Source organism: Gouania willdenowi, chromosome 19 (genome assembly GCF_900634775.1).
Source record: "Gouania willdenowi chromosome 19, fGouWil2.1, whole genome shotgun sequence".
Classification (NCBI taxonomy): Eukaryota; Metazoa; Chordata; class Actinopteri; order Blenniiformes; family Gobiesocidae; genus Gouania; species Gouania willdenowi.
In genome coordinates, this window is record NC_041062.1 from 15,531,491 (window position 1) to 15,554,975 (window position 23,485).

The 23,485-nt window shown below is 37.5% G+C and overlaps 3 protein-coding genes across 3 annotated transcripts; all 3 read right to left on the reverse strand.

Moving 5' to 3' along the window:
• Window positions 1-1,881: 1,881 nt before the first annotated feature.
• On the reverse strand, window positions 1,882-6,066 carry rbp3 (retinol binding protein 3). Its single transcript, XM_028476479.1, has 4 exons — window positions 4,787-6,066; window positions 4,476-4,666; window positions 4,057-4,199; window positions 1,882-2,510 (listed from the first exon to the last, which is right to left on the reverse strand). Exons 1-4 carry the CDS (start codon window positions 5,978-5,980, stop codon window positions 2,185-2,187), a joined length of 1,854 nt encoding a protein of 617 aa, XP_028332280.1. The 5' UTR covers window positions 5,981-6,066; the 3' UTR covers window positions 1,882-2,184.
• A 4,152-nt stretch (window positions 6,067-10,218) lies between these two features.
• On the reverse strand, window positions 10,219-13,282 carry gdf2 (growth differentiation factor 2). The gene is made up of 2 exons (XM_028476894.1): window positions 12,934-13,282; window positions 10,219-11,126 (listed from the first exon to the last, which is right to left on the reverse strand). Exons 1-2 carry the CDS (start codon window positions 13,280-13,282, stop codon window positions 10,219-10,221), a joined length of 1,257 nt encoding a protein of 418 aa, XP_028332695.1.
• A 2,724-nt stretch (window positions 13,283-16,006) lies between these two features.
• On the reverse strand, window positions 16,007-22,881 carry gdf10b (growth differentiation factor 10b). Its single transcript, XM_028476284.1, has 3 exons — window positions 22,450-22,881; window positions 20,022-20,914; window positions 16,007-16,883 (listed from the first exon to the last, which is right to left on the reverse strand). The coding sequence occupies exons 1-3, from the start codon at window positions 22,700-22,702 to the stop codon at window positions 16,692-16,694; spliced, it is 1,338 nt and encodes a 445-aa protein (XP_028332085.1). The 5' UTR covers window positions 22,703-22,881; the 3' UTR covers window positions 16,007-16,691.
• Window positions 22,882-23,485: the final 604 nt, after the last annotated feature.

Below are 23,485 nucleotides of genomic sequence, written 5' to 3' on the forward strand. Positions count from 1 at the left end.
CTCCCGTGGCAGACTGTGTGAAAAAGTGACAGGATGGATCCATCATCACCACTTTTGGCTCTTTCATTGACTTTCATTTTATTTTATTATTTTTATTTTTACATTTTGTCATTTTGCCAAAATTCAGCTTGGATTTTATGCATTTTTATGCTGCTGGTATTTTCCCTTTAGCTGCTGTCTTTTCATATTCTACCACAATTATGATGTTCTGAAGTCAGAACATCATGAACAGCGACTTAAATATGCAAAATAAATATAAAACTATACAGTAAAAGTAAATAGGCTAATATATACAGTATACCATACACCCAGAGGTGAAAGTAAAGGATTACAAGTATTCGCGTTACTGTAACTGACTAGCCTTTATAGTTATATTTCAGTAATTTTATTTGTAATTACAAGTACATTTTAAAATAAGTAAAGTAATTAGTTTTATTTTTACCCCCAATCGTCACTGTGTAAATTATTATTTTTTGTATCATAATCAATGGACATTGTGAAATTACAAAAAAAAAAAAAAAAACAAATAAATAAATAAATAAATAACCAGACAACAATGAAATGCATCACATCATAACATTGAATGCTGGTTATTTTCTCAGTTTTAAAGTTAATAAATGTAGCTATACTTGGAGCGTGATATTTTTTTAAATTTTGAATTGAATTAATTGGTGTTGTTTTATTTAAAAAAGAAATGTACATTTTGAAAAACCTTTTATTTTATACAGATGCCTTTGTTGAAAATAAATGAAGTTCCAGTCGTGCAATATTTGGTCTCTTCCGTTGTTTATACATGACACGTTTACTGTATCCACATGAACCATGGCAAAATCTAATACCAAAAATAAATGTGTGGGCAAAGTAACTATTAACATTTTTTTCTCTTTTAGTACTATTGTTTTTTTGCTTTTCTTTTTTTCTCAGTACTTTTTACTTGTACTTGAGTATTTTATGTATGACTTACTTGTACTTGTACTTGAATGCAATTTTTCAATCAAGTCACAGTACTTGTTCTACATGAGTAGGATATATCAGCACTCTTTACACCTCTGCCTGCACCTTATGAAATATAGTGAAATTTAGTTTATAATGAGTTTCAGCTCTAAAGTCTTTGATTAAAAGCACAAACTGATCCAAGAATCTTGAAGTCATGTGATATATTTAACAAAAAGTGGAGTGCTCTGAGTAATTCATTTTGTTACCAACTAATTCAGTTATAATATCTCAGCCCCTCCCAATACACAAATTCAATGAATCTTCACATTAGCAGTTTCCTTGTGCTTATATCACACAATGCAGTCATTTTTAATCTAAAACTGTTAAAAGAACTCTTAATTTTTCAAAATCCTGCATTTTTCCTTAAATTAATCCACAAAATCTTCCCAAACGAAATGAAAATTTGTTACTAAATCAATGAAATTTAAGTGAAGATCCTACAGGGACTGATGTCTGTTTCTTATTGCTTGGATATTGTCATTGCCTTACATACACATATTATTTATGCGTGAAAGTGAAAACTATGGGCACAAATTGTTGAAATTTCTCAAACTGCTCCTTATTCGTCCCCCGCACTAAAATGGGTTTTACACCCCTGTACTATTTCCTTCAGTGTACCCCTCCCTTCACAATAAAACAAGAACAAAAAACACCACTCTAACACTCAGATAGTTGGATTTCATTTATTGTGTCTCACCTCTGGTAAAACTGAAAGATCCTGAGTCATGCTAGAACATTCCATTCTGTTATGGTTACATCGTCTTTTTTTTTTTTTTTTTTATCAATGAGACAAATTGATGAAGCACCTCTGATTACTGATATTGTCTTAGTTTGATGATTTCTGTGTCACAATGACAAATATCTGCAGATATCCCATCGGTTTAGGCTTGATTTGCTTTCTGTTCCCAAACACACAAGGAAATTCTCAACAAAAATATTATTGACAAAATTTAGTATTGATAATCATTATTACCCTTGTCAGTCACAGTAGAATTTAATGCAAAAATAAACTACAGAAAATAAAGTTCAACATTCACTCTGCCCAAAAAAACAAAGACATCTTGGATATAAGGAGGAAAAATTACCCAAAACATTACGGTCTTCGCCTACGTTGTTAAATTCTCACAGAATTCTATATTCTTGTGACCAAAATCAACTGTTGAAATCCCCCTTTATTACTGGTTTTGTTTACTTCTGACCTCCAAAGTGCTTGTTGAAAATACCCTTTGCGGCCTCCAGGGCATCCTCAGCCCGGACTGGAATGTGAGGTGCGACGCCAGCTCCCTCCCAGGCTGGTCCGGCAATAGTATCAGAATGAATAGTGGGGATGTCAATGAAAATGTCAGTTTCACCAACACGGAAGGTCTTGGGTGGGTGGGAGGACCCATTAGTTGTAGCACCGACGATCATAGCCCGACCAACCTTCTTCATGATGTAAACAAACTCCTCCGCAGCACCGGCGGTGGCTCCGCTGGTCAGAATGATGAGGCTTTTCTTGGAGCCGTACCTCGCGCCTGAAGAAGAGGTCAGATAAGGAAGGCAGGGAAATACTTGGTCAAGTTTGATGAGAGAAAGAAGATGGCATTTGGTTCAGTTCTCAGTTTTACACACAAGTCTCTTGAAGTGCTGTGAATCAGTGTTGGCGTTCCACAGGGGTTTGTGTTGGGTCCTCTTGTAATCATAATCCACTTACTCCCCCTACGCTAGAAGCTTCTGAAATTATTCTACCATTGTTTTTACTACTACACTGATGACACCTATTTAACAATAAATCTGCAGTTCTCTTCACTGGTTTCAAGTAGTGATGTACGATATTATCAACATGTTATTGGTATTGGCCAACATTGGTTTTAAATTCCACACATGCAATTAAATGATCAAATACCAGGCTTTCCTTCTTAGATCAGTCCATAGACATCATATACATATGCGCATCATCTCCTGTAAAAAGGCGTGGCTAAGTGCCGCCATCTTGTGCGTCTGCAGGAGTGCTTGTAAATCAACAGAAGTAAGAGGAACTCAACAATCTCAATATAGAATTATTTACAGAAATTAACCCATTTCCAAACAGTTTGATTTTTTACATCATATATACCAGTAGCTACAAGACAGAAAGCCTGGATCTTGAAAAAAGGTTGTTTTTATCACTAACCCTAACCCACATAATTGAAATAGGTAATCAAAATCAGAATCAGAAAAACTTAATACAGTATATCCCAGTTGGGTAATTAGAAAGGCAAAGAGCGACATATAAAGAAAATTAAACAAACAATAATAATAATAATAATATTAATATTAATAATAATATAAATGAAAACAGCCCTAATAATAATAATAAAATCAATAACAAGGTGAAAATGAATGATAAGGTGCTAAATTCTTATAAAAAATAAAAATGATAATAATGAATAAAAATAAATGAAAGTATATATAGGTGCGTAAATTGATTTTTATTTTAGGACAGTGGCAGACCAGCAGTCAGATAGTCTGAGTAGTGGTAAAAAGAGTGATTATAGTAAATCATTTAGTGTTCAGGAGGACAACAGCTTTGGGAACAAATGTCGCCCTTCTTCTCTGGGTCTTACAGAGAAGGAGGGCGACATTTGTCCCCAAAGCTGGAGAAATAGCTAAGTAGGCAGTAAAGTAACTGTTTTAAGAATAGGATAGGCTACATGTATCTTATTTTCTTTAAAAACAATTGTCATGAATCAATATGACATGTTTTATATGAGGCAAGTTGAAGCATTTTTCTTATTTTGCATAAAGAACTGTTATTGCTGATATATCATTTTCAGCATTGTCTTGCCAACATGATAAAGAGTATGCAGAATAAGTCTTTATGTTAATTCTACTAAAGAAACTATATAATCTCTGCAATTAAGTGTGGGGTAATCAAATATAAGAATCAGGTATCCGTCAGACGAGTTTTAAAATATCGGATATCGGCCAAAAAAGCCAATATCCCTAGTTTCAGTGTTTAAAAATTGTCAATTTTTCTTTCTTTCTTTTGAAACGTGCAAAGCAATAAATTGACTTGAATACATGATTCATTTTCCATACCAGTGAGCTCAGGCAGTGTTCGTAGCTCTGTGGTTGTACCGGATGATCTGTCATAAAGCTTGTCCAGCACAATCTCCTTGTCCTCATCAAAGAAGTAAGAACAGAATCCTGCAATGGCTGTTGTTGGGCCACCAATGTTGTTCCTGCACATCCAATGTTAAGAAACAGTCAGAGTTGTTTAATTGATTTTAAAAGCATTTAAGGAGGCAATCCAGACACAATTGTTCATACTTTGTTTGACACACTGAAGTAAGATCTCTAGGTTTATCCTCATCAAATCAATGTGACACTTCTAGTGTCTAAGCTTTCTGCATTTAGAACGAGACTAATGGGCTTTAGCAGCATTGGCGGTTGGTTTCCAAAATAGACAGAGTTTTGAATAGAAGCGTCCACTTTAACTGTGAGACGGATTTACCAACCTGAGGTCAACGATCATTGCATCAGTGTTGACCACCTTGTTCCAAACATGCTCGACAATTATCTGGGCGATGGCTTTGACTTCTTCGAAGTCGCCGAACATGTCAAAACGCAGGTAGCCAATGTTGTTCTCAAAAACCTCAGTAGTAAAGGAGACTTTGATCAAATCAATGTACACCTCAGGTGGATACTCCTGCAGAAAAGGAACCGATATTTACTCACATATTCAACATCATGACCAAAAGAAATCTGACATCGAGGAAAACTATTATTTAAATTGAAAAAAGTTTCATATAAGCTACAAAGTTCATACCATTGGTGGTGGAGATTGTGCGTTGCTAGTGGTCTTCAGGCTCTTGTCACCAGAAAGGTTTTGCAGATCTGAAGACAGCTTCTCCTCCAGATCACTCTTGGAGACAATCATGTTGTACACACCATTTGCCTGGAGCACTTTTAATTTGGTGGCAACATCCGCCCCGATATTCTCAAAGGCATAATTGTCAGCGATCAGTGTTGCTGTTCCCTCGATGATGGCTGGAATTTGAGCACGGATCTTCAGAATCTTGATGGCAGTAGCAAGCGCATCTTCGGCAACAACCTCCACATTTGGAGTGACACCTGTGACTTCCCAGGTGGAGCCGGTGATGGGGCTGCGGCATTTCGCAGTTGGCACAGTAATATAGAAGTCTGTATCACTCACTTTGAATTTATTAATTTTTACCGAACCTCCGGCAGTCTTCTCACCAACAATGGTAGCTCTTCTCATGTTCTTCAGACAGTAGGCGATGTCCTCTGCAATCCCCTTTGTGTTTCTGCTTGTGAGGATAATCAGAGGTTTTGTGACACCATATCTTTCTCCAAGCAGTTTAGACATTGAAAACAACTTTGTGGTGGTATTTGAGGGGCGGTCATAAATGCTGTCAATGTGAATTGGAGGCTCAGCTTGGGTAAAGTATGACACAATGTAAGGGATGCCCGTGGCATCGCCGCTGCCAGTGTAGCGCAAGTCAAAAATCAGAGCAGAAGTGGGCAGGATTTTGTTCCAGACCAACTCTAGAAGCAATGGGCCAACCTTGTCTGCAGCCTCCTCCCCAAGAATGTGATCGATCCTTAGGTAGCCAATGTTTCCCTCCAAAATGTCTAGTTTAATGGAGGTCTGCAGAACAGCAACAAGTTGCTCAGGGGGTAAGGGAGGCATCTGCGGGGCAACCTCAGGAACATAGTTGGGCTCAAATGAGACCTTTAGGCGCGGGTCGCTGACTGTGTTCTGTACTCCAGCACTGAGGACGTTAGCCAAGGATTCTGCGTCTGGGATCTTGAGAACGTCTGTGTTGCTGCTTGCCGCAGAAATTGCTTCCTTCATCCCAGTCAGCTTTTCTGGTGAGCAGTAATTGTCCATGATGATCTTTGCCATGTCTACAATGATGGTTGGAGGGAATGAGGCGTGGCTCACACCGATATCCCCCAAAATAAAAAGCGATGCCACCAAAAGAAAAGACCAGGCCATTTTTCTCTGGTAAACAGCGAAAAAAAAAAAAAACAACAGAAAAATGAAAGTGGAGATTGCTGAGCCAAGCCTCCTTCTCAGGAGAGGTTCTTGATCAAATGGCACTGTTTTGATGGCAAGGATTCTGTTAGTGTTTTCATAAGAGGATTTAGTCGTGAAGAAACCTTTAATCCTATTATCCAGAGTGCCTCTGGAGAGCAATAACAACTATGCCAAATCGGTTCTGAAGAAACTAGCAAGTAGATGGCCTTTACATTTATCCAGGGTATTTTTAAAGCTGCCGACTTTAGGAACTGTTTTTTAACTAACAAATAGGTCGTAATTAGGGTGTATTTCAATAACTTAGATAGCCCTTATATGTGTGCAATTCTAGTATGCTAATGAGAGAGAAAAACTAAGAAACATTTCTGGTATGACTAAGCATGCTAAAGCTACAGAGAAAAAAAAAAGCTAAAAACATCACATTTGTTAAAGGAGAATACCACATTAGGTTTAAGAAACACAATCCTCATAATGTGTTTGGAACTCATTTATTAGCAGTAAACCACAACAGTCCACCTGTAAAGGAACAGAGTGATTTTACATTTGCTGGGTGCTTCCTCCATCTGCTGGTGAATTGTGAACTGTAGGATTACAACGGCTTGACTTTACAGCAGGCTGTACCACAAGCAAGAAGAAAAAAAAACATTGAGGCCAAAACAAGTGAGTTACAACATTTCAAACAGTCCACACAGCTAGAGCACAAAAAAAAACAAACAAGAAACACAATGAGGAGTCAGTTCGATTTACAGCAGGGGTTATAATATGAACATTAAAGATATGTACATCAAACCTGAACATGTATATTTTATGCACAGAAATTATATAAAGGCAAAAACAGACATTACATCCTACAGGTTGACCTCAGGTGATTGTGTTGTCCTTATTGCTGTTCACTTTTATCATCTATTTTACTTAATTCACGTCTCAGATCTTCATCATATTTAGAAATACTCCAAATATACTGCAGATATGGGGAGCACAGTTAACTGGGAATAGGTTCAATAAATCCCTCGGGCAGCAGATGGACGATAATATAACACTCTATGGCTTTATAGAAGATTACAGAGCATGCTGTAGTTTTTCAGTGCCTTAAACTGTACACTGAGGGCCGGATTCTCTAAAGGTTAATGGGTATTAAAACGTGTGCAAACGTCACTCCACACGCTAATAAGCCATACAAACCTTAGGGAATCAGGAGTGCGTTGCTGCTGCACGTCGCAATGCGCGCTCAATCCATTTAGTGCGTTTCCCTCTGATTAATATGTGTAGTAGGCGGAGCTCACAAGGCGAGCAAAAAAATGGGTGTAGGACATGCAAATAAATTAATGCATGGGACGCAATGCAATTCATAAAACCTCATGCCTCTGTTTTTCTGTATATATTTAGCACGGCCCACAACCAGGTGGTAACTGTTAAAGCTTTTTGTGCAGTAATGGCAGCAGCGATACAGTATTTGTGAGGAGACGGGGCAGGGGTGATGAAAGACGACCGAGGGATGGCATTTTCAGATCTTGAGTGAATAGATTTGGGATGAATGAATTCACAATTTTAAGAATGTGTTTTAACCTTTCCTGTTTCGTCTCCCCACCGTGGCTGGGGGGACACAGCGGAGATCCGCACTCTCCATGGCCGAAGGCTGCTTCTCCTCCGGGGATCACTCCCGTACGCTTGTTAAAGATGGCACCGCGTAGGAAGCACAGGCCGTTTTGTTGTTGTTTAGCTGCACTCTGTCTGTCTGTCTGTCTGTCTGTCTGTCTGTCTGTCTGTCTGTCTGTCTGTCTGTCTGTCTGTCTGTCTGTCTGTCTGTCTGTCTGTCTGTCTGTCTGTCTGTCTGTCTGTCTGTCTGTCTGTCTGTCTGTCTATCTATCTATCTATCTATCTATCTATCTATCTATCTATCTATCTATCTATCTATCTATCTATCTATCTATCTATCTATCTATCTATCTATCTATCTATCTATCTATCTATCTATCTATCTATCTATCTATATTTTTGCTGATTCATTCATTTTTTTTATTAGCTTCCTCCACTAACACCTAATTCTGCTACTTAAAATAAATTTTTTCGCTGCCGTACACTCAGCTCTCCTTCACGCTTGTTCAACATAACACATACAAAACGGTCATTTAGATAGGGTGGTCTGCACCACTTCTGCACGTGCACTAATCATTGCTGCAATCTTAGTGAATTCCTCGCAGCAGGTGAGGAAACTGCATCACCAAAGGATTTAGGGAAGCAACTGGTTTACCACCCTTCATTTCAGATATTAGTGAATCCAACCCTGAATGTACACGGATTTATTATAAGAGGAGCAAATTACACTCAACCACATTTTCTAATTCCTTTCATTCTTTACTCTGATATGTGACAAATGAGATTTGTTGACTTTGCAGAAACTCAGAATAGAATACATGAATAATGAGGAAACTAACAAGTTATTTTCTTATATCAATCATATACAGTGACCAAAAGCTGGGGTGTCAAATACAGGGTTGGTGTGAATTATAATTCTAATCATGTAATTGATAATTAATTACAATTATGGTGTGATTATAATTGTAACAATAGTTTCAAAAATCTGTTGCTGTCATAATTGTAATTCAATTGTAATTGAGTTTAGATAATTGAATTTGTAATTGTAATTGCCATGAAAATTCTATAAAAAACACAAAACTGGGGAAACATGTTACAGTTCTATGTACAGTGCTACAAATATAAAGCCTAACAAGGTAACCAATAGATAGTAAAGAAATTAGATGATAGATATTTGTTTTTAGTGTATTTTACAGCTGATTTATGACCTGTTATTATAAGAGATGCTAACAGAAAGCTAACACAAGAGGAAGGTTAACTTTTATTACGTTATTTATTTCAGGTTCAGTAATTGAGAACGTAAATGCAATTCACTTTCTGGGGATAAAAAATATTTGTAATTTAATTGTAATTGGAAAAAATGCTGGTCACTGTAATTGTAATTTAATTGTAATTGAACATGGGTTGTTGAAAACGTAATTGTAACTGAAAAATGTAATTGACATCAAACCCTGGTCAAAATGCATGAATTTCAACATTTTACTTCCAGTATTAGTTTGCATCTTGTAGACTATAACAATGGTAAATATATAACAAAAAGCTGCTTTGATTTTATTTAAAGTATGATTGAATAAGTGGAAGTGATAAACAGCAGGAACCCAATTTCTGAGTGAGGTCCAAAATGAGGTTTATAAACTAAGCGTAAAATACGGCTGTTTACATGCTCTTAATGAGGGGATAAATGGAAAAACTGACAGTTAATGGAGGCAATTATTTTCTTAAAGGATGAACTTTCTAATGTGCTATTTGAAGAAGCAGCTATAGATCATCCATGCAGGAAATACAAGTGTTTGGACAAACATGACCTTCCAAATAGTTCATTCCCTGATAATGCTGAGTGCCAAGTTTTGTCTAACGCTGACCGTGGTCCCCTACTTTAGGGCCCCTGACTCTGATACAATATAGTTGTTATTATGATAGAAAAAAACTGGTTAAACTAAATGTACATAAACCAATTAATGTTGTCATTACAATCTAGTGAACACCCAATAAATGTGAATAACTTGTACATAAAAAAAAATGTAAGTCATATTTAAAGTATTTTATTTTAAATATTTTTTGCTGCTGTTAAATTAAATACATATCATACTTATAAATAATGTTTTGTAATTTTCAGGCAAAGGCGTTAAACTGTAATTTTTCTTTGCTGGTGTTTAAAGGTATGCTCAATAAAACTACTTTATTTCTATAAAAATTGTTAAAAATGTGTTAATTTTCACCCTAAGATGTACAGCAAAGACCACACACATCAGCAATTATGTAGCATTAAATGAAATACAGTATATAAAGTAAACTGTTAGTGTAATAATAACAATAAAAATAATAATAAATAGACAAAATATTCCGTAGTTTAAAATGAATCACATTCAAAGTTGGTTTGATGAGTTGGTGCGAGCTTGTTTGTTAGCTTCTCAAGATCACTGAGCGAAACACTATGATCTGCACATACTGGACATTCATTTGTAATGTGGTAAAATGTCCAATAGTCTATAGATACAAATACAAAAATAATCCTTTTTAGCAGATACAAAAGAGTAGTAAAGCACCTGTTTGATTGAGCTTATAAAGTCTTAGTCATAGCCAAACGATGAATCCAAATCCTACCTACAGCCACATTCTGCCACCTTCATTTCCTCATACAGATATCTAATAGTGAGGCGCCCATTCTCCTGATACATGACAGTTATGGGGTCCAGTTTGATGGGAACACAACACGCCATGTTGGCCTTCTTGGGGTCCCTGATGTTAATCAGTGTCTGAATGAGAGCATGTTTCGATGGTGTTGATTCATCTGTCAGTGGGTGGTAACACAGGCCTCGACATTCAAAGGCATCGTATTCTAGAGGAGCCACAATCCAGCTGTCCCACCCGATGTCTTTGAAGTTGACCTTGAGCGAGGTTCGCCGGCAGTATTCCCGCTCTGCTTTTCTTTTCTTCCTTGGCGCATGCCCATTGGGTAGTTGCTGGGTGTGTTGGCTCCAGTCGCCTTCAGTCTGCATCGTAATTTCCTCTTCGTGTAGCATCATTTCTCTTAGCTCCTTCTTTGCTTCCCATTTCCTGCTGCCAATGTCATCGGAGAAGACAATCAAAGCGGCCGACGCGTTATCTCCAATGGATGTGCTCATGTTTAAAAAGCGAATGCTCCCGTGTTGATAACCAGCAGCCCCACAGTTCCCATTATCCACGGCCACATCAAAGACAGTCGTCCCACGTTTTGATTGGATCCAACGCTGCACGGCGGTGGTCACATCAATCGTCTCCCATGAACTCTGCTCGCCTTTCACCTCGTTGCTTTTCAGTAGCCGCGTCTGGGACGTGACGCCGTTGACGTAAACCTCATAGACTTTGACCATAGTTTTACAGCTACAAGAAGTGGCCTTAGTGGTAAAAGCTTGGAAGAAGAAAAGCTGAAGCTGAGCTGAGGTGATCCTTTCATGTTTGGGGATGCTGATGTTGAACTGTAGCCTAAACTTTAATATTGTGCCTTTTGATATTAAGGGAGTGATATCTGTTGGAATAAAGAGCAAAGATTAGATATTTTAAATGAGAGGTCCACAGAGTTATAATTTGTAATATAGAATACTTATTGATAATCTGTTGTTAGTACAATGCAAACTTTTTATACTTTTGGTGATTTTTAATGGGTTTGTAAAACATGTGTCAAACTCAAGGCCCCGGGGCCCAATCCGGCCCTTTTAAAGGTGCAGTTTGCAGCTCTTATAAAAGTAACTTTTTGACATATTTGCTAAAGCTGTCACTATGTAAGGAGAGCTTTAGTAGTAGAAAAACAGACTCATTGAGTCCTCCCTGCTGCTCCTAAAGCATTTGGCAGATTGCCAGAATGCACCGCGACCGAGCAAAAAGAACCAGAGCTAGGATTGTGTTTGATGGACTGTCTGACAGCTGTTGTTCACAGTCCCCGCCCCTTTCCCAGAGCTAGAGCGCCATCTTTTTTACAGTGTATGGTCTGGAGGAGTAGAAAATGGTGACTTTTCTGCTTGAAAGGTAATTACTGACGCTTGATTTACATTATGTTTGATTTGTAATTGTTACACTAGAACTCTGTGGTGCATGTGTTTGTTCATGTGTGCGCAGCAGCCTCCGTGTGGGCTGCTGTAAGTGACACTGTGTTGTTGCTGCTGCTGCTGAGGTGTGTGCACATTGAGAGAGAGAGAGAGAGAAGCGCTGCAGTAATATACTTTTAACAGAGCATGTTATATTACTGTGATGTTGCTGGTGGGCTAACATTAGCTTGTTAGCTCCTCTGAGGGAGGGACTTTGGAAAGTTTGGAGGCAGGGCAAGAGAGCAGTGGGGAGGGAGGGTTTTTTTCCAAACCGGCCTGCAGGGGAAAGTAAAAATGACTGAGAAAACAGGAATCATTGTGTAAATGACCAAATAATGTAGTTGTGCATATCTCAGTAGGGTTGTGAAGGGGCGTAAAATATCTGGCAAATTACCACGGGAACTTAAGCTCAGAAATTTTGGCAATATTAGAAAAAAATGTTAAATCACTGTATCATATCCACTTTACAGTCGAATTTGTCACAAATTCAATTAAACTCTACAATGTTTTCAGGGGTTTCTTAATGCTTATATAATACAGTGGAAGTCATTTATAATCTCAAAAATCTAGTTTTTCCAAAATCCTGCTAAATCCTCAAATTATTGGACTCGATTCCCCTAAATTGAATAAATATTGTCACTACCTGTCACCTGTTACTTAGATATTGTTGGTGCCTTACAGTATATACTTCTTACTTGTTAAAGATGCGGTAACGCATTGGAAGAACAGGCCATTTTGTTGTTGTTCTAGAGATACACTTTATTATCTGGCTGCACTATAAACATAAGCTCGCTACCTGTCCCGGTCGCCTGTGGAACTTTACCCATAGGTACCCACACGCATCTCTCTCACACACACTCACGCACATCAACCGCAAGCATGCACCCCCATACGTATTTTGCCCCTGAACTAAAAGGCGTTTGACACCCCTGACTTAAAGCGTTATCCAATAAAAAACTGTCAATCTAAATGATTGTCTTTACGAAGAACGGAAATCGTTTAAATCATTACAGCATTATTTTTATAATAAGAATCTAATCTAGAACCCAATGATGGGGAGCTTTAGCTCAACAATCTGAACTTTATACAAGGTTATAGGACATTTGCGTTGGAATACAGTTGGTTGGGAGATCTAAGAACTTTCAAAAGTGATCTTTTCTCGTCTGTTGGTATTACATTGGAAAACGTCTTCAAGTTAGAGACATAATATCTACCATGTCCTGTTCTCTGGTCAAACACCCGTTCTCGTACCTTGAATGGTGAAGCTTCGTATGACATCAGACTGAGGGACTGCAGAGTTGTCTGAGGCGTACTTCTGGTAAAGCTCCATCATGAACTGAGGTGGAGAGATCTTGCTGTGTTCCTCAGGCACATCTGACAGGTTGAGTTGCCTTAGAAAACTTTCCTTCATGGTTCCGAGCAGGTTCTCCATCCTCATCTTTGAGTTCTCCTCTTCCATCAGGTCGTCTGTCACCTGAGAAACAAGTCGCGCCCAGTCCTGGCTTTCATTGTTGTTCGGTAAAGGTTTACCATGGAAAGAGAAGGTAAAAAACACTAGAGCCCAAAATGTCTGCCACAGAAAGTTTGTGTGAATGTGCATTTTCGCACTGGGTTTTATGTAAGCTACAGGACGGACACAAACATTAGCCTCTTCTGCTCTTGGAATTGGACTTTGTGGTAGTAAAGTACCCCGATGCAGTCCCGATGGCCGCTCCCATGCTCCCAGAGTAAACAAACAGTGGGACTTGTGTCAACCAAAATACAAGCTTTACCATGCTTATCACTGTCATTGCTGCTTTCTTTAAAGTCCTGCTATCATTAGGAGGCTGGCTGCTAATGAAGATACTGTAAACACTCGGTGTTGATAATGAGGGGGGCGCTGGAAAATGTGAGGTTACTGACAGGCAGACGGACCATTTCCTCAGCTATATAGAGTAAAACATCTCAAATTAAATTCTCCACATGGTTGATTGTTTAGCAGCGTTAGGGAAGCTGCAGAGGTTGACTTCCTATAGTGTACCAATATTAACCTCTGATTAATATCAATACAACACAGCAAAAATAGTTAGCCTAAAATATTGCTCTGGGTTTTACAGTTTGTGTGCATTTTTTTTTTAAAAATGTTTATCACCAAAGAAAAATTCAAAACATTTGAGAAATGTTGATTGGAAATCGTCACTGTGCTCAGTATTATCCACATTTAGATTTTTATTTGGAAAAAGTAATGAAAAAGATTATGTTGAAACATGAATGTGTTATTAAGCATTAATGAACAGTTTAGTAAAATATTATTAATCACCTAACATGAATTAACATACCAGTTAATGCATTAATAAGCAATAGATTTAACTTGTTTGATTAATACATGTTCAAACTGAACTACTTGTCTCTGGTTCATGTATATTGCTTGCTATTGAAGAGTTTACAGTTTGACAAGAATTCACACCCAGAATGTCAAGGTATTAATAACTCTTTAAGTGATCCAGGACACTATAACTCAATTCTGGATATGTAATATTAATAATAATTAATATTGTCATTCTGAAAACCCCTCATCCCACTAAATAGTGTTTTATGTAACATAAATTAACAAATTGTATCAGTTAATGCATTAATAAGCATTATTAATAATTAAAACATGAACAATTATTAACAACATGCTTATGTATGCATTATGCACGTTGGCTTAGTGGCTAACACGTCCGAGTAATTGCTTTTTGGACCCTTATTATAACTGATATGTTAATTTATTTTAGGTAAAACATTATAATGATTAATCACATATTACTAAACTGTTATTTATTGCTTAATAATGCTTAAAAATATGACTTTGATGTTAACATTGAACTATGGCAGCACGGGGGCCACATGTACGGCTCCCAAGGTAAATACACAAATGAAGAATAAAGATACACAAAACAACAGCAAAAATATACAAAAAGCGACTACAAAATCATATAAAATTATGTTCAAAAAAAATACTCGAAAGGACAACAAAAAATACACAAAAGTACAACAAAAATACACAAAAGAACAACAAAAATACTCAAAAGGACAACAAAGATACACAAAAGGACAACAAAGATACACAAAAGGACAACAAAAATACTCAAAAGGACAACAAAAATACACAAAAGGACAACAAAAATACACAAAAGGACAACAAAGATACACAAATGGACAACAAAAATACCCGAATGTACAACAAAAATACCCAAATGTACAACAAAAATACACAAAAGGACAACAAAAAATACTCGAAAGGACAACAAAAATACACAAAAGGACAACAAAATACACAAAAATACCCAAATGTACAACAAAAATACTTGAAAGGACAACAAAAATACTCGAAAGGACAACAAAATACACAAAAATACCCGAATGTACAACAAAAATACCCAAATGTACAACAAAAATACTTGAAAGGACAACAAAATACACAAAAATACCCGAATGTACAACAAAAATACACAAATGGACAACAAAAATACAAGAGACAACAAAAATACTCAAAAGGACAACAAAAATATGCACAAGCACAACAATGATACAGAAAAATATACAAAATTACCCCAAAAATATACACATTTACAGGAAAACACATAACGACAACAGAAAATACACACAAATTGCCTCAGATCAGACACATCACATTTTTGTCCCCCCCCCACGGTGATAAAAGTCACCAGTGTCTGGTCTGTGTTGTGTTTAAACTCTCTGTTAGAACCAGCTTTAGTTAAACTAAACATCAAATAACACATTTTTCTTTTTGCTATCTTAACTAGTGTTACACTGAAGAGAACACGTCACCTGTATCAAGTTACCCATTAATATTATTGGAATAAAACAATCACAATTGTCTCTATTTACAATTATATTTATTTCCAAAGCAATCATACATTTTATATTTTAATTACACAGATACAATGACAGATATTAGATGTAGTTACAGTGTAAATATCTAATTATTTCTGTACATATTACAATCCGCCTGTTTGATTTCAGAGATGAATTGTGTATATCTTTAGTGAAAGAAATTAGTGACTATCCAAAGCTGTTGACTGATGAGTTTCTCCAACCTTTAGAAAGAATGACCACCAGGGGGCAGCACTGCACTGTTTCTCCCCCCCCTGTGATGCATCAACGTCCATCTATATTACTGCTCTGTAGAGCCTGGGCGATATATTCAGATTCAAGATATATATTTCATTTTTCATATATCGCGTGCATCCTAACCCAGACCTTCCCCTAAACAAGCCACACTACAGAACTCACTCGCACGTGCTGTCCTTTAGAGGAGAAAAAGCCAAAATTGGCACATATTGTGCAGCTGTTTGTTAATAAATGTGCCTGTGTGGCATTTTGTATCAGCAAATTGAACCTTGAATTGTTTTTCTGGTAAGACTTATATCGTATATGAGAAAAAATATTGATATCCGTATCGCCCAGCCCAACTGCTCTGAATCATTAAAAATACAATCAATATTACACTTAGCATGAACAAGTAACTGTGAGGGACAATATGACATTTCATGCATGATTAACAGTTTGTAGCTTTCAGATGAGGTTATTTCCACTAATTGAGATTTTTTTTTTTTAAGATATACCCTGCAAATAAACCTGATTTAACTTCATTTTTGAAGAAACAAACAAATATTGTCATAATTTTCAAGCATAAAGCCACAATCCCAGTGAGGTCCATGTAGATCCAGAGAAGATTAGGTCCAACAGAAGCTCTTTCCATTGTAAAAACAGGAGAAGAAGAAGGAGGACAGTAGGTGTCCAATAAAGTTCAACCTACCAGAATGATTTACATGTAGAAAAAAATTACCAAAACCTCTCAGCATCCAGTGATCTTAGCACTGAATTTCAAAGTAAGGTCCATGTGAGCCTAAGAGGTCCTGTCTCCTGTCCTGTGTCCTGATTGGCTGCCCTTGCCTTCCCGAAAAACCCTCACATCGTCCTCGCTGTCCATCACTTCTCCAGCTCCTGATGTGATTCCGTTCCTACCGACAGGAGCAGGTATCCACTGACATTCCGGGGTAAACCTTCAGCACTATGTTCCTGTCGGGGTCCAGGAAAAGAACAGTGAGGGGGCTCATCTTGTCTGGGACGCAGCACGGCTCAGGGATACCAGGGATGATTCCCACGGCCCTCACGATGCTCTGGATGGTGGCGTGATTGGAGGGACGAGCCACCTGAGGAACATAGAAGTAGAGAAACTTAATGACTTGTTATGTTTTTTTTTCTTCCGTCAGTAGTTACTGTAACTCCTCCTACACCGTTTGTCCGATTTGGACAAATAAGCTATTAAAACGTTCAGAAAGATTAAGGCTTGTACCTTCAAATCTTTGCAAACAAATTACAAACCATTTAACCTTTAACATGTTCAGCTAATACATTCACCCTGTTTCAAACTTTTCAACCTTTTTGCTAATGTTAAGCTATTGCTTGGTTAATGCTAAGTTTGTGCTAATGCTAGGTTAGTGCTAATGATAGTACTAGGTAAATGCTATTTCTAGGCAAATATGCTAAGCTAATGCTAAGTTAGTGTTAATGCTGTGCTATGCTATGCTAATGATAATTATATGCTAGTACTAGCTAATGCTATGCTATGCTAATGATACTTATATGCGAGTACTAGCTAATGCTATGCTAATATTAGGTTAAGACTAATGCATGCTATGTTATGCTATGCTAATGGTAAGTATATGGTAGTACTAGCTAATGCTATACTAATATTAGGTTAATGCTAAGTTAATAATTATATGGTAGTACTAGTTAATGCTATGCTAATGTTATGTTAATGCTAGTACTAGCTAATGCTATGCTAATGTTAGGTTGATGCTATGTTAATGATAATTATATGCTAGTACTAACTAATGCTATGCTCATATTAGGTTAATACTAATACAAGCTAATGCTATGTCATGCTATGCTAATGCTATGTTAATGATAATTATATGCTAGTACAAGCTAATGCTATACTAATGTTAGGTTAATGCTAAGTTAATAATTATATGGTAGTCCTAGCTAATGCTATGCTAATGTTAGGTTAATGCTGATGCTCGCTAATGCTGTGTTATGCTATGTTAATGATAATTATATGCTATTACTAGCTAATGCTATGCTGATGTTAGGTTGATGCTAATGCTAGCTAATGCTATGTTAATGATAATTATATGCTAGTACCAGCTGGTGCTAATGCTAAGCTATTGCAGTGTGACGCGTGCCAGCAACTGCATCCTCACTTGCATTTTCTTCAGGAAATGCAAATATTCTAGTTATTAGTTGAACTCATTTTAGATATGATTGATGTTACCAGACCTTTGCTGAAAAAAGTGTTTACAAAAAAAAGCAAGGGTTTACATTTAGTGGTGAGGAACGTTTGACAAAGTCAATAATTTCATTTAAATATCATTGACAAGTAAACCACAACAAATGTAGGGCTTGTATATACCAGTGGTTCTTCAACTGTTTTGCTCCCCTTATTTCTGAATTACTACTATTTAAAAACAACTATAGAGCATAATGATGGAATGAAAGATAACACATTTTAAAGAATCACATTTTGTAAAGAAGTGGAAAGAAACACTATTTAGTGCAGTGGTTTCCAACCTTTTTGATATCAAGAGTTTCAGGCCACCGCAAAGACATTTTTTGAACTCGGATATATGTATATATATATATATATATATATATATATATCCAAGTTCAAAAAATGTATATATATTTATTGCATTTTAGTTCAACTAGATTCACAAAGTTATAGAAAGTAACTTTCTAAAAGTAACAAAGTATAGAAATACAGTTGTTTAAGATTGTGTTGTTTTAATAAAAAAAATATCTGAATTAAAAAAATTCTAAAATCTGTTTTCATTTTTATGAAATTTCAAGTGACCCCATTTAAACTCCAGGCGACACCACATGAGATCTCAACCCCAAGGTTGAAAAACACTGATATAGTGGCTCCCGAGTAGATTTTTTTTCTATAGTTTTTATCATTTCCTGTCGTCTCACGCCTGGTATGGAACCAAGACTGACATTTTCCTCTCTCTCTCTCTCTCTCTCTAGTACCCCCTGTAGTGCCATCACGTACCCCTAGAGGTACACATACCCTCATTTGAGAAACACTGGTTTATACCGTGCTGTTGTTAAAGCTGGAAAATGTCAGTGAGAAGACAACAATTTTTAGGCCAGAGAAACCTAAACGCCATGAAATATAAACGTATACGTGTAGTTGTCTGCAGCCACTCAATAATGCACTTTACATTTAATGCCAATGTGTGACATGGTTGTAAGTATTTTACTCTGTTTGCTGCTGCTTTACTCACACTGCTAATTTTTAAGCGCTTCATATTGTAGGCTGTATGTACACAAGTACTGCTGTGTGCAGATTTCTCTATATATTATTGACTGTTTTTGTTTTTATCGTAACTTGGTAGTGTCCAAGTTACAATGTGTTGACTTGATTTCATGGTTTCTTATGTTTGAACTCTGTGGGGAATACAGATGGAAAATAGTGCTAAATATGACATAGTAATGTATTGTTACGTCCATTAATGTGCATGTGCAAATATGAATTGAATCTCATGTTCCAGTAAATCAAGGGTCTACATTTTTTACTTGAGTGCCAGAGTTTTACCTGCAAACTCTGTGAGGGTTTGGTTATCCCCCTTTGAAAAAAGGAAAGAAAATAATTTTGTCATATTAATTTATTAATATTAATGGTAATAATATTGTAATATTTTACAGAGCCTATCCCAGATGGCTCAGGGCGTATAGGGTAGACTGCACTGCGTACAATTGCAACTGTCACTCCAAGCCAGCGATTCTCAACTGGTGGGTCAGGACTCAAAAGTGGGTCACGGACCTGTAGTGGGTGGGTCGTGGACAGCTGGTCAAAAATAAATAAATACTTAATGTCTCTCATGCTTGTCTTTTATTTACTGTGAGGAAAATATGTAGATTTATGTTTTTAAAAAAGAGTATATGTGTGTGTTTTCAACAGCTATTTTTGAAAAACTCAATTTGGTTGGTTGAATTCTAAAAAAAAAAGTGGGTCGCGATTTAATGACCACGACAAAATGTGGGACGCAGGGTGAAACCAGTTGAGAATCCCTGCTCTAAACTGCAAATTTGTGGTTTCAATGGTTTTGCAATGACAACAATGAGGCACTTTTACATTTTACAACCTGCAGAGGGCGCCATTGAAACCCTGCAATAAATCTCTTGTTTCTATTCATTCTAAGGATACAGAGAGTTTTTAACCGTCTAATCTGGTGGAAGGTGAATCTGAAAAACCTCTGGTAACATAAAGTTTCCGTCCAGCTTACTTTAGGTATGGGGAATCCGCAGGTCCCGGCACAGTAGTAGGCATCAAAAGACTTGGGTGCCAGAACCCACTCGCTCCACCCGATGTCAGCAAAGTCCACTCTGAGGTATCGCCTGGAACAGACCCGAGGCTCACTCCACTGTCGCCTCCTCGCCTTCTTCATCGTCCGCTCATCAAAGCTCAGAACCTGGGGCTTCCCCACGGCTTCACTGCTGGTCGAGCCTTGTTTCCTCCCCGATTTCACAGACGCTTTGGTTTTTCCTGGGAAATACGTGTTCTGCCAGAGTTCATGATTCTTCAAGGTGTTGTACTGAACCTCTGGTATGTCATTGGTTTGAATCTGGAGATTGAGTTCTCTCCGGATTCTTGCGGTTGAGGGAGATTTGTCTTCCCCTACGGGAAAAGGGCCGTATCTCTGAAGTGACATGGCCACGCTGTTGGGCTCATCAATGGCTCTGTCGTCAGCGTACACCAGGATGTACGGCAGGTTGGCTGCAGAAAGCTGCTCCTGGACTTGATGGCTCCAGTGTGGCCCAAGAGACGCCATATCAAACTCTACCGTGACCACAAACTCTTTGGCATCCCTGGCCTGTTTCACCACCGCAGTTATATCCCTAGTTTGCCAAGAACCTTTCTTGAATGGAGTCAGAGTTATGTTTCCCAAGGGCCAAGCAAAAGTCGAGTTTTGGGACGATCCACGGAAGAGGAGATGAGAGGAGGGAGGATAGGGATGCTGGGGGCCGCTCTCGGGGTGTCGAGGTTTTCGGAAACGCCACGGCCTGTAGTGATGACGTGGTCGCTTATAGAGGAAGTTAAAAGAGGCAAAAAGGATGCCTTCGGATGTCTGGATAGAAGACAGGTTGAACTGGAACACATCTTTGCCATTTGAGACCCCTGGGGAAATAAAGAAAGAAACCAGAAGATAAGGAAGAGATCAAGAAAAACTGTCTAAGAAAAGTGATCGAAGAAGCACTTCCGATGCAATGGCAACAAAACCATGATAATTAATGTCTCCCCCTTTAACACCATCTCACTGTGCCATATTTAACTGAAATGATAAACATCTGAGGCATTGTGTGAAGTGCTCCAACACATCTGACCAACTCAAGCTGCTGCAGCATGGAAAATATTAATTGTGGCACGGTTAAGTGCCTGCGTCCTGCATGACCAAAAACCCGCATCCTCAAGAGCTATACTCTTGAAGTTCACCCTCGTCTCCTGCACTTCCACCACAGCCTGAAAGACAAACACGGGGTCGGTCCAGTTGGTTTGTCGTGGAGCATATGGAAACGCTTAAAGAAGGGAGAGCTCCTTTGAGGGTTTTTGGTGGTGCAGCCGTGTCTGGTTGTGATAATAGGCTCTTGTCTAACACCTTGGCTGTTTTAGCTACTGGAGATCGAGCCGCGTTTGAGACTTCCAGTCGCTCGGTTCAGTAAATCATAACACTGCTGGAGCAGGGAGGTGAAGACATTAAGCTTAAAGGGGAACAGGGGGCGTCGCTGAGTTATTGACGAGACACCTGCACCTCAGGAAGTTCAAAATTATCAAATCATTAACATCGCTTTAAAAGACATGTATATAATTTTTGATTATGTTGTTAAAAAAAGTGAAGCTTTTTAATACAATTGATACAATTTAAGTTTAAAATTGCAATTTTCATTACACAATGTAATAATCTCCAGTTACTTTGTAGAACACACGCCATTTCTCAAAGATTTATGCAACTACTATTTATGTCAGAATTTTTAAAGACTAAGTCTAGTAAACATGCTGCTTCTGACTTTGTTTATTTTATTCAAACATGTAGTTGTTTTGTTCTGTTAGTTCTTTACAATAAACCTCCACTTCTATATACCATTTAAGAAATAATTTTGCTGACCCTATAAACCTGTAAAGCACACAGACTCCAGTTTGTGAACCAATAATCCCATGCCCAATACGAGATGTTGAGTCTATTATTTCACTGTCGTTTTTATTTATTTAGTAGGCTACAATACAATATATATTTATCAGTGTACGTTTAGTCACAAATTATGTTTTTTCCACACAAATGTGATAATGCTGTCAGCACTGTTGACCAAACTCATGTCCTCAAACAAACTTTGCTCTAGTAATCACAGTCAAGAGTCCATTTTAGCGTTTGCAAAAAAAAAAAAAAAAAAACAACAAAAATTAAATAAAAATATAGCATTAAATTAAATAGCAGAGATAATTAAAATAGATGCAAAAATGATTTTTGCCTTTTTTATTTATTAAAAACATAATCAAAAGTTTTTCTAAAGAAGATAAATATATTTGCAAATTCTTGCTGTCATTTAAAGACATCCAAAGTATATATTCCGTTATAAAATGACTGATTTAAAGTTAGAGAAAAACCAAACCATGAGGCGACTTTAACCATGGATTTACTGGTTTAGTTGGTCACTTACTCGGCACTGCTTTGAAGCTCCTCACGGTGTTTCCTTCCTGATGGCTTTGCCGGTCTTTGCTGTACTTGTCGTACACTTTGAACATACTGATGGAGACCATGTCCAGGCTGGAGCTGTCCTGCGTAAAGACGCGCGGTTCCTCTCCGTGACCAACCGCTCCAAGATGAGCCCAGCTGCTCTCCAAAATCACCCACAAACACAGGATGGAAACAGCCTGGCTCATGGTGGAGGGTGATCTGGATAATAAATCCATTCAGTGGTCACCCACTTCGGTGGGTACTGTGTCAAACAAAGGCTCTTTTCCACGCCGGTATCCAGGTAATCCTTGTCAGACGCGCACTTCACGCTCCACAGCTGTTTGTTCAATGGGAGGAGATCCGACACATGGTGACGCCTCAGTGCGCACAGCCAACGAGATCCACGCACTGTTCAGGGATTTGTGAAACAAGCACATATGATGAAAACACACAATCCGCTCTGTGTGGGCGACTTTACAATCACTTCCATAAGCGGGTCTCAAAGTGGGATTGAGGACCCTGTTTGGGTCAGTGGTAAATTCATTATTTTTATGGCATGGGGCGCATGCTGAAATAAACAGCAACTTTTTGCAACATTTAGCAACAAACCACATTTAGAAAACGTATGTTATTTTTTTTATGTATGGAAGCCCATTCACACCAGTAAAAAAAAAACCCAAAACCAAAACAAACAAACGTTCAAGATTTTTTTCATTATTATTATTTTACTTTTCATAGTTATTTTTTAAAAAAGTTTTTTTTTTTATACTTTCAAGGTGTTTTTTTTTTACTGGCGGGAATGAGCTTCCATATTTTTGAACAGATTAACAGCACCATTTGTGAAATTTGAGGTATTTTTTCTCCTAAAAATATAATGCTAAATCTAAATGTTAAATCTAAGTGAAACAAAACATGTAGCTAATATAGCTAATATTAGCTAAATATTTAGTTTCATCCAGGACATTTAGATTCATCATTTAATAATTCGATTTAACATTTAAATTTAAATTCAACATTTA

Coding starts and splice junctions, on each gene's coding strand:
- gdf10b (XM_028476284.1), bottom strand. CDS start 22,702: ATGGATTTATTATCCAGATCACCCTCCACCATGAGCCAGGCTGTTTCC. Junction 20,915..22,449: donor GAGCTTCAAAGCAGTGCCGA/GTAAGTGACCAA, acceptor TTATTTCCCCAG/GGGTCTCAAATGGCAAAGAT. Junction 16,884..20,021: donor GCGGATTCCCCATACCTAAA/GTAAGCTGGACG, acceptor TATGTTCCTCAG/GTGGCTCGTCCCTCCAATCA.
- gdf2 (XM_028476894.1), bottom strand. CDS start 13,282: ATGCACATTCACACAAACTTTCTGTGGCAGACATTTTGGGCTCTAGTG. Junction 11,127..12,933: donor ACGAAGCTTCACCATTCAAG/GTACGAGAACGG, acceptor TTATTCCAACAG/ATATCACTCCCTTAATATCA.
- rbp3 (XM_028476479.1), bottom strand. CDS start 5,980: ATGGCCTGGTCTTTTCTTTTGGTGGCATCGCTTTTTATTTTGGGGGAT. Junction 4,667..4,786: donor CACAATCTCCACCACCAATG/GTATGAACTTTG, acceptor CCTTTTCTGCAG/GAGTATCCACCTGAGGTGTA. Junction 2,511..4,056: donor AACACTGCCTGAGCTCACTG/GTATGGAAAATG, acceptor CCTCTTCTTCAG/GCGCGAGGTACGGCTCCAAG.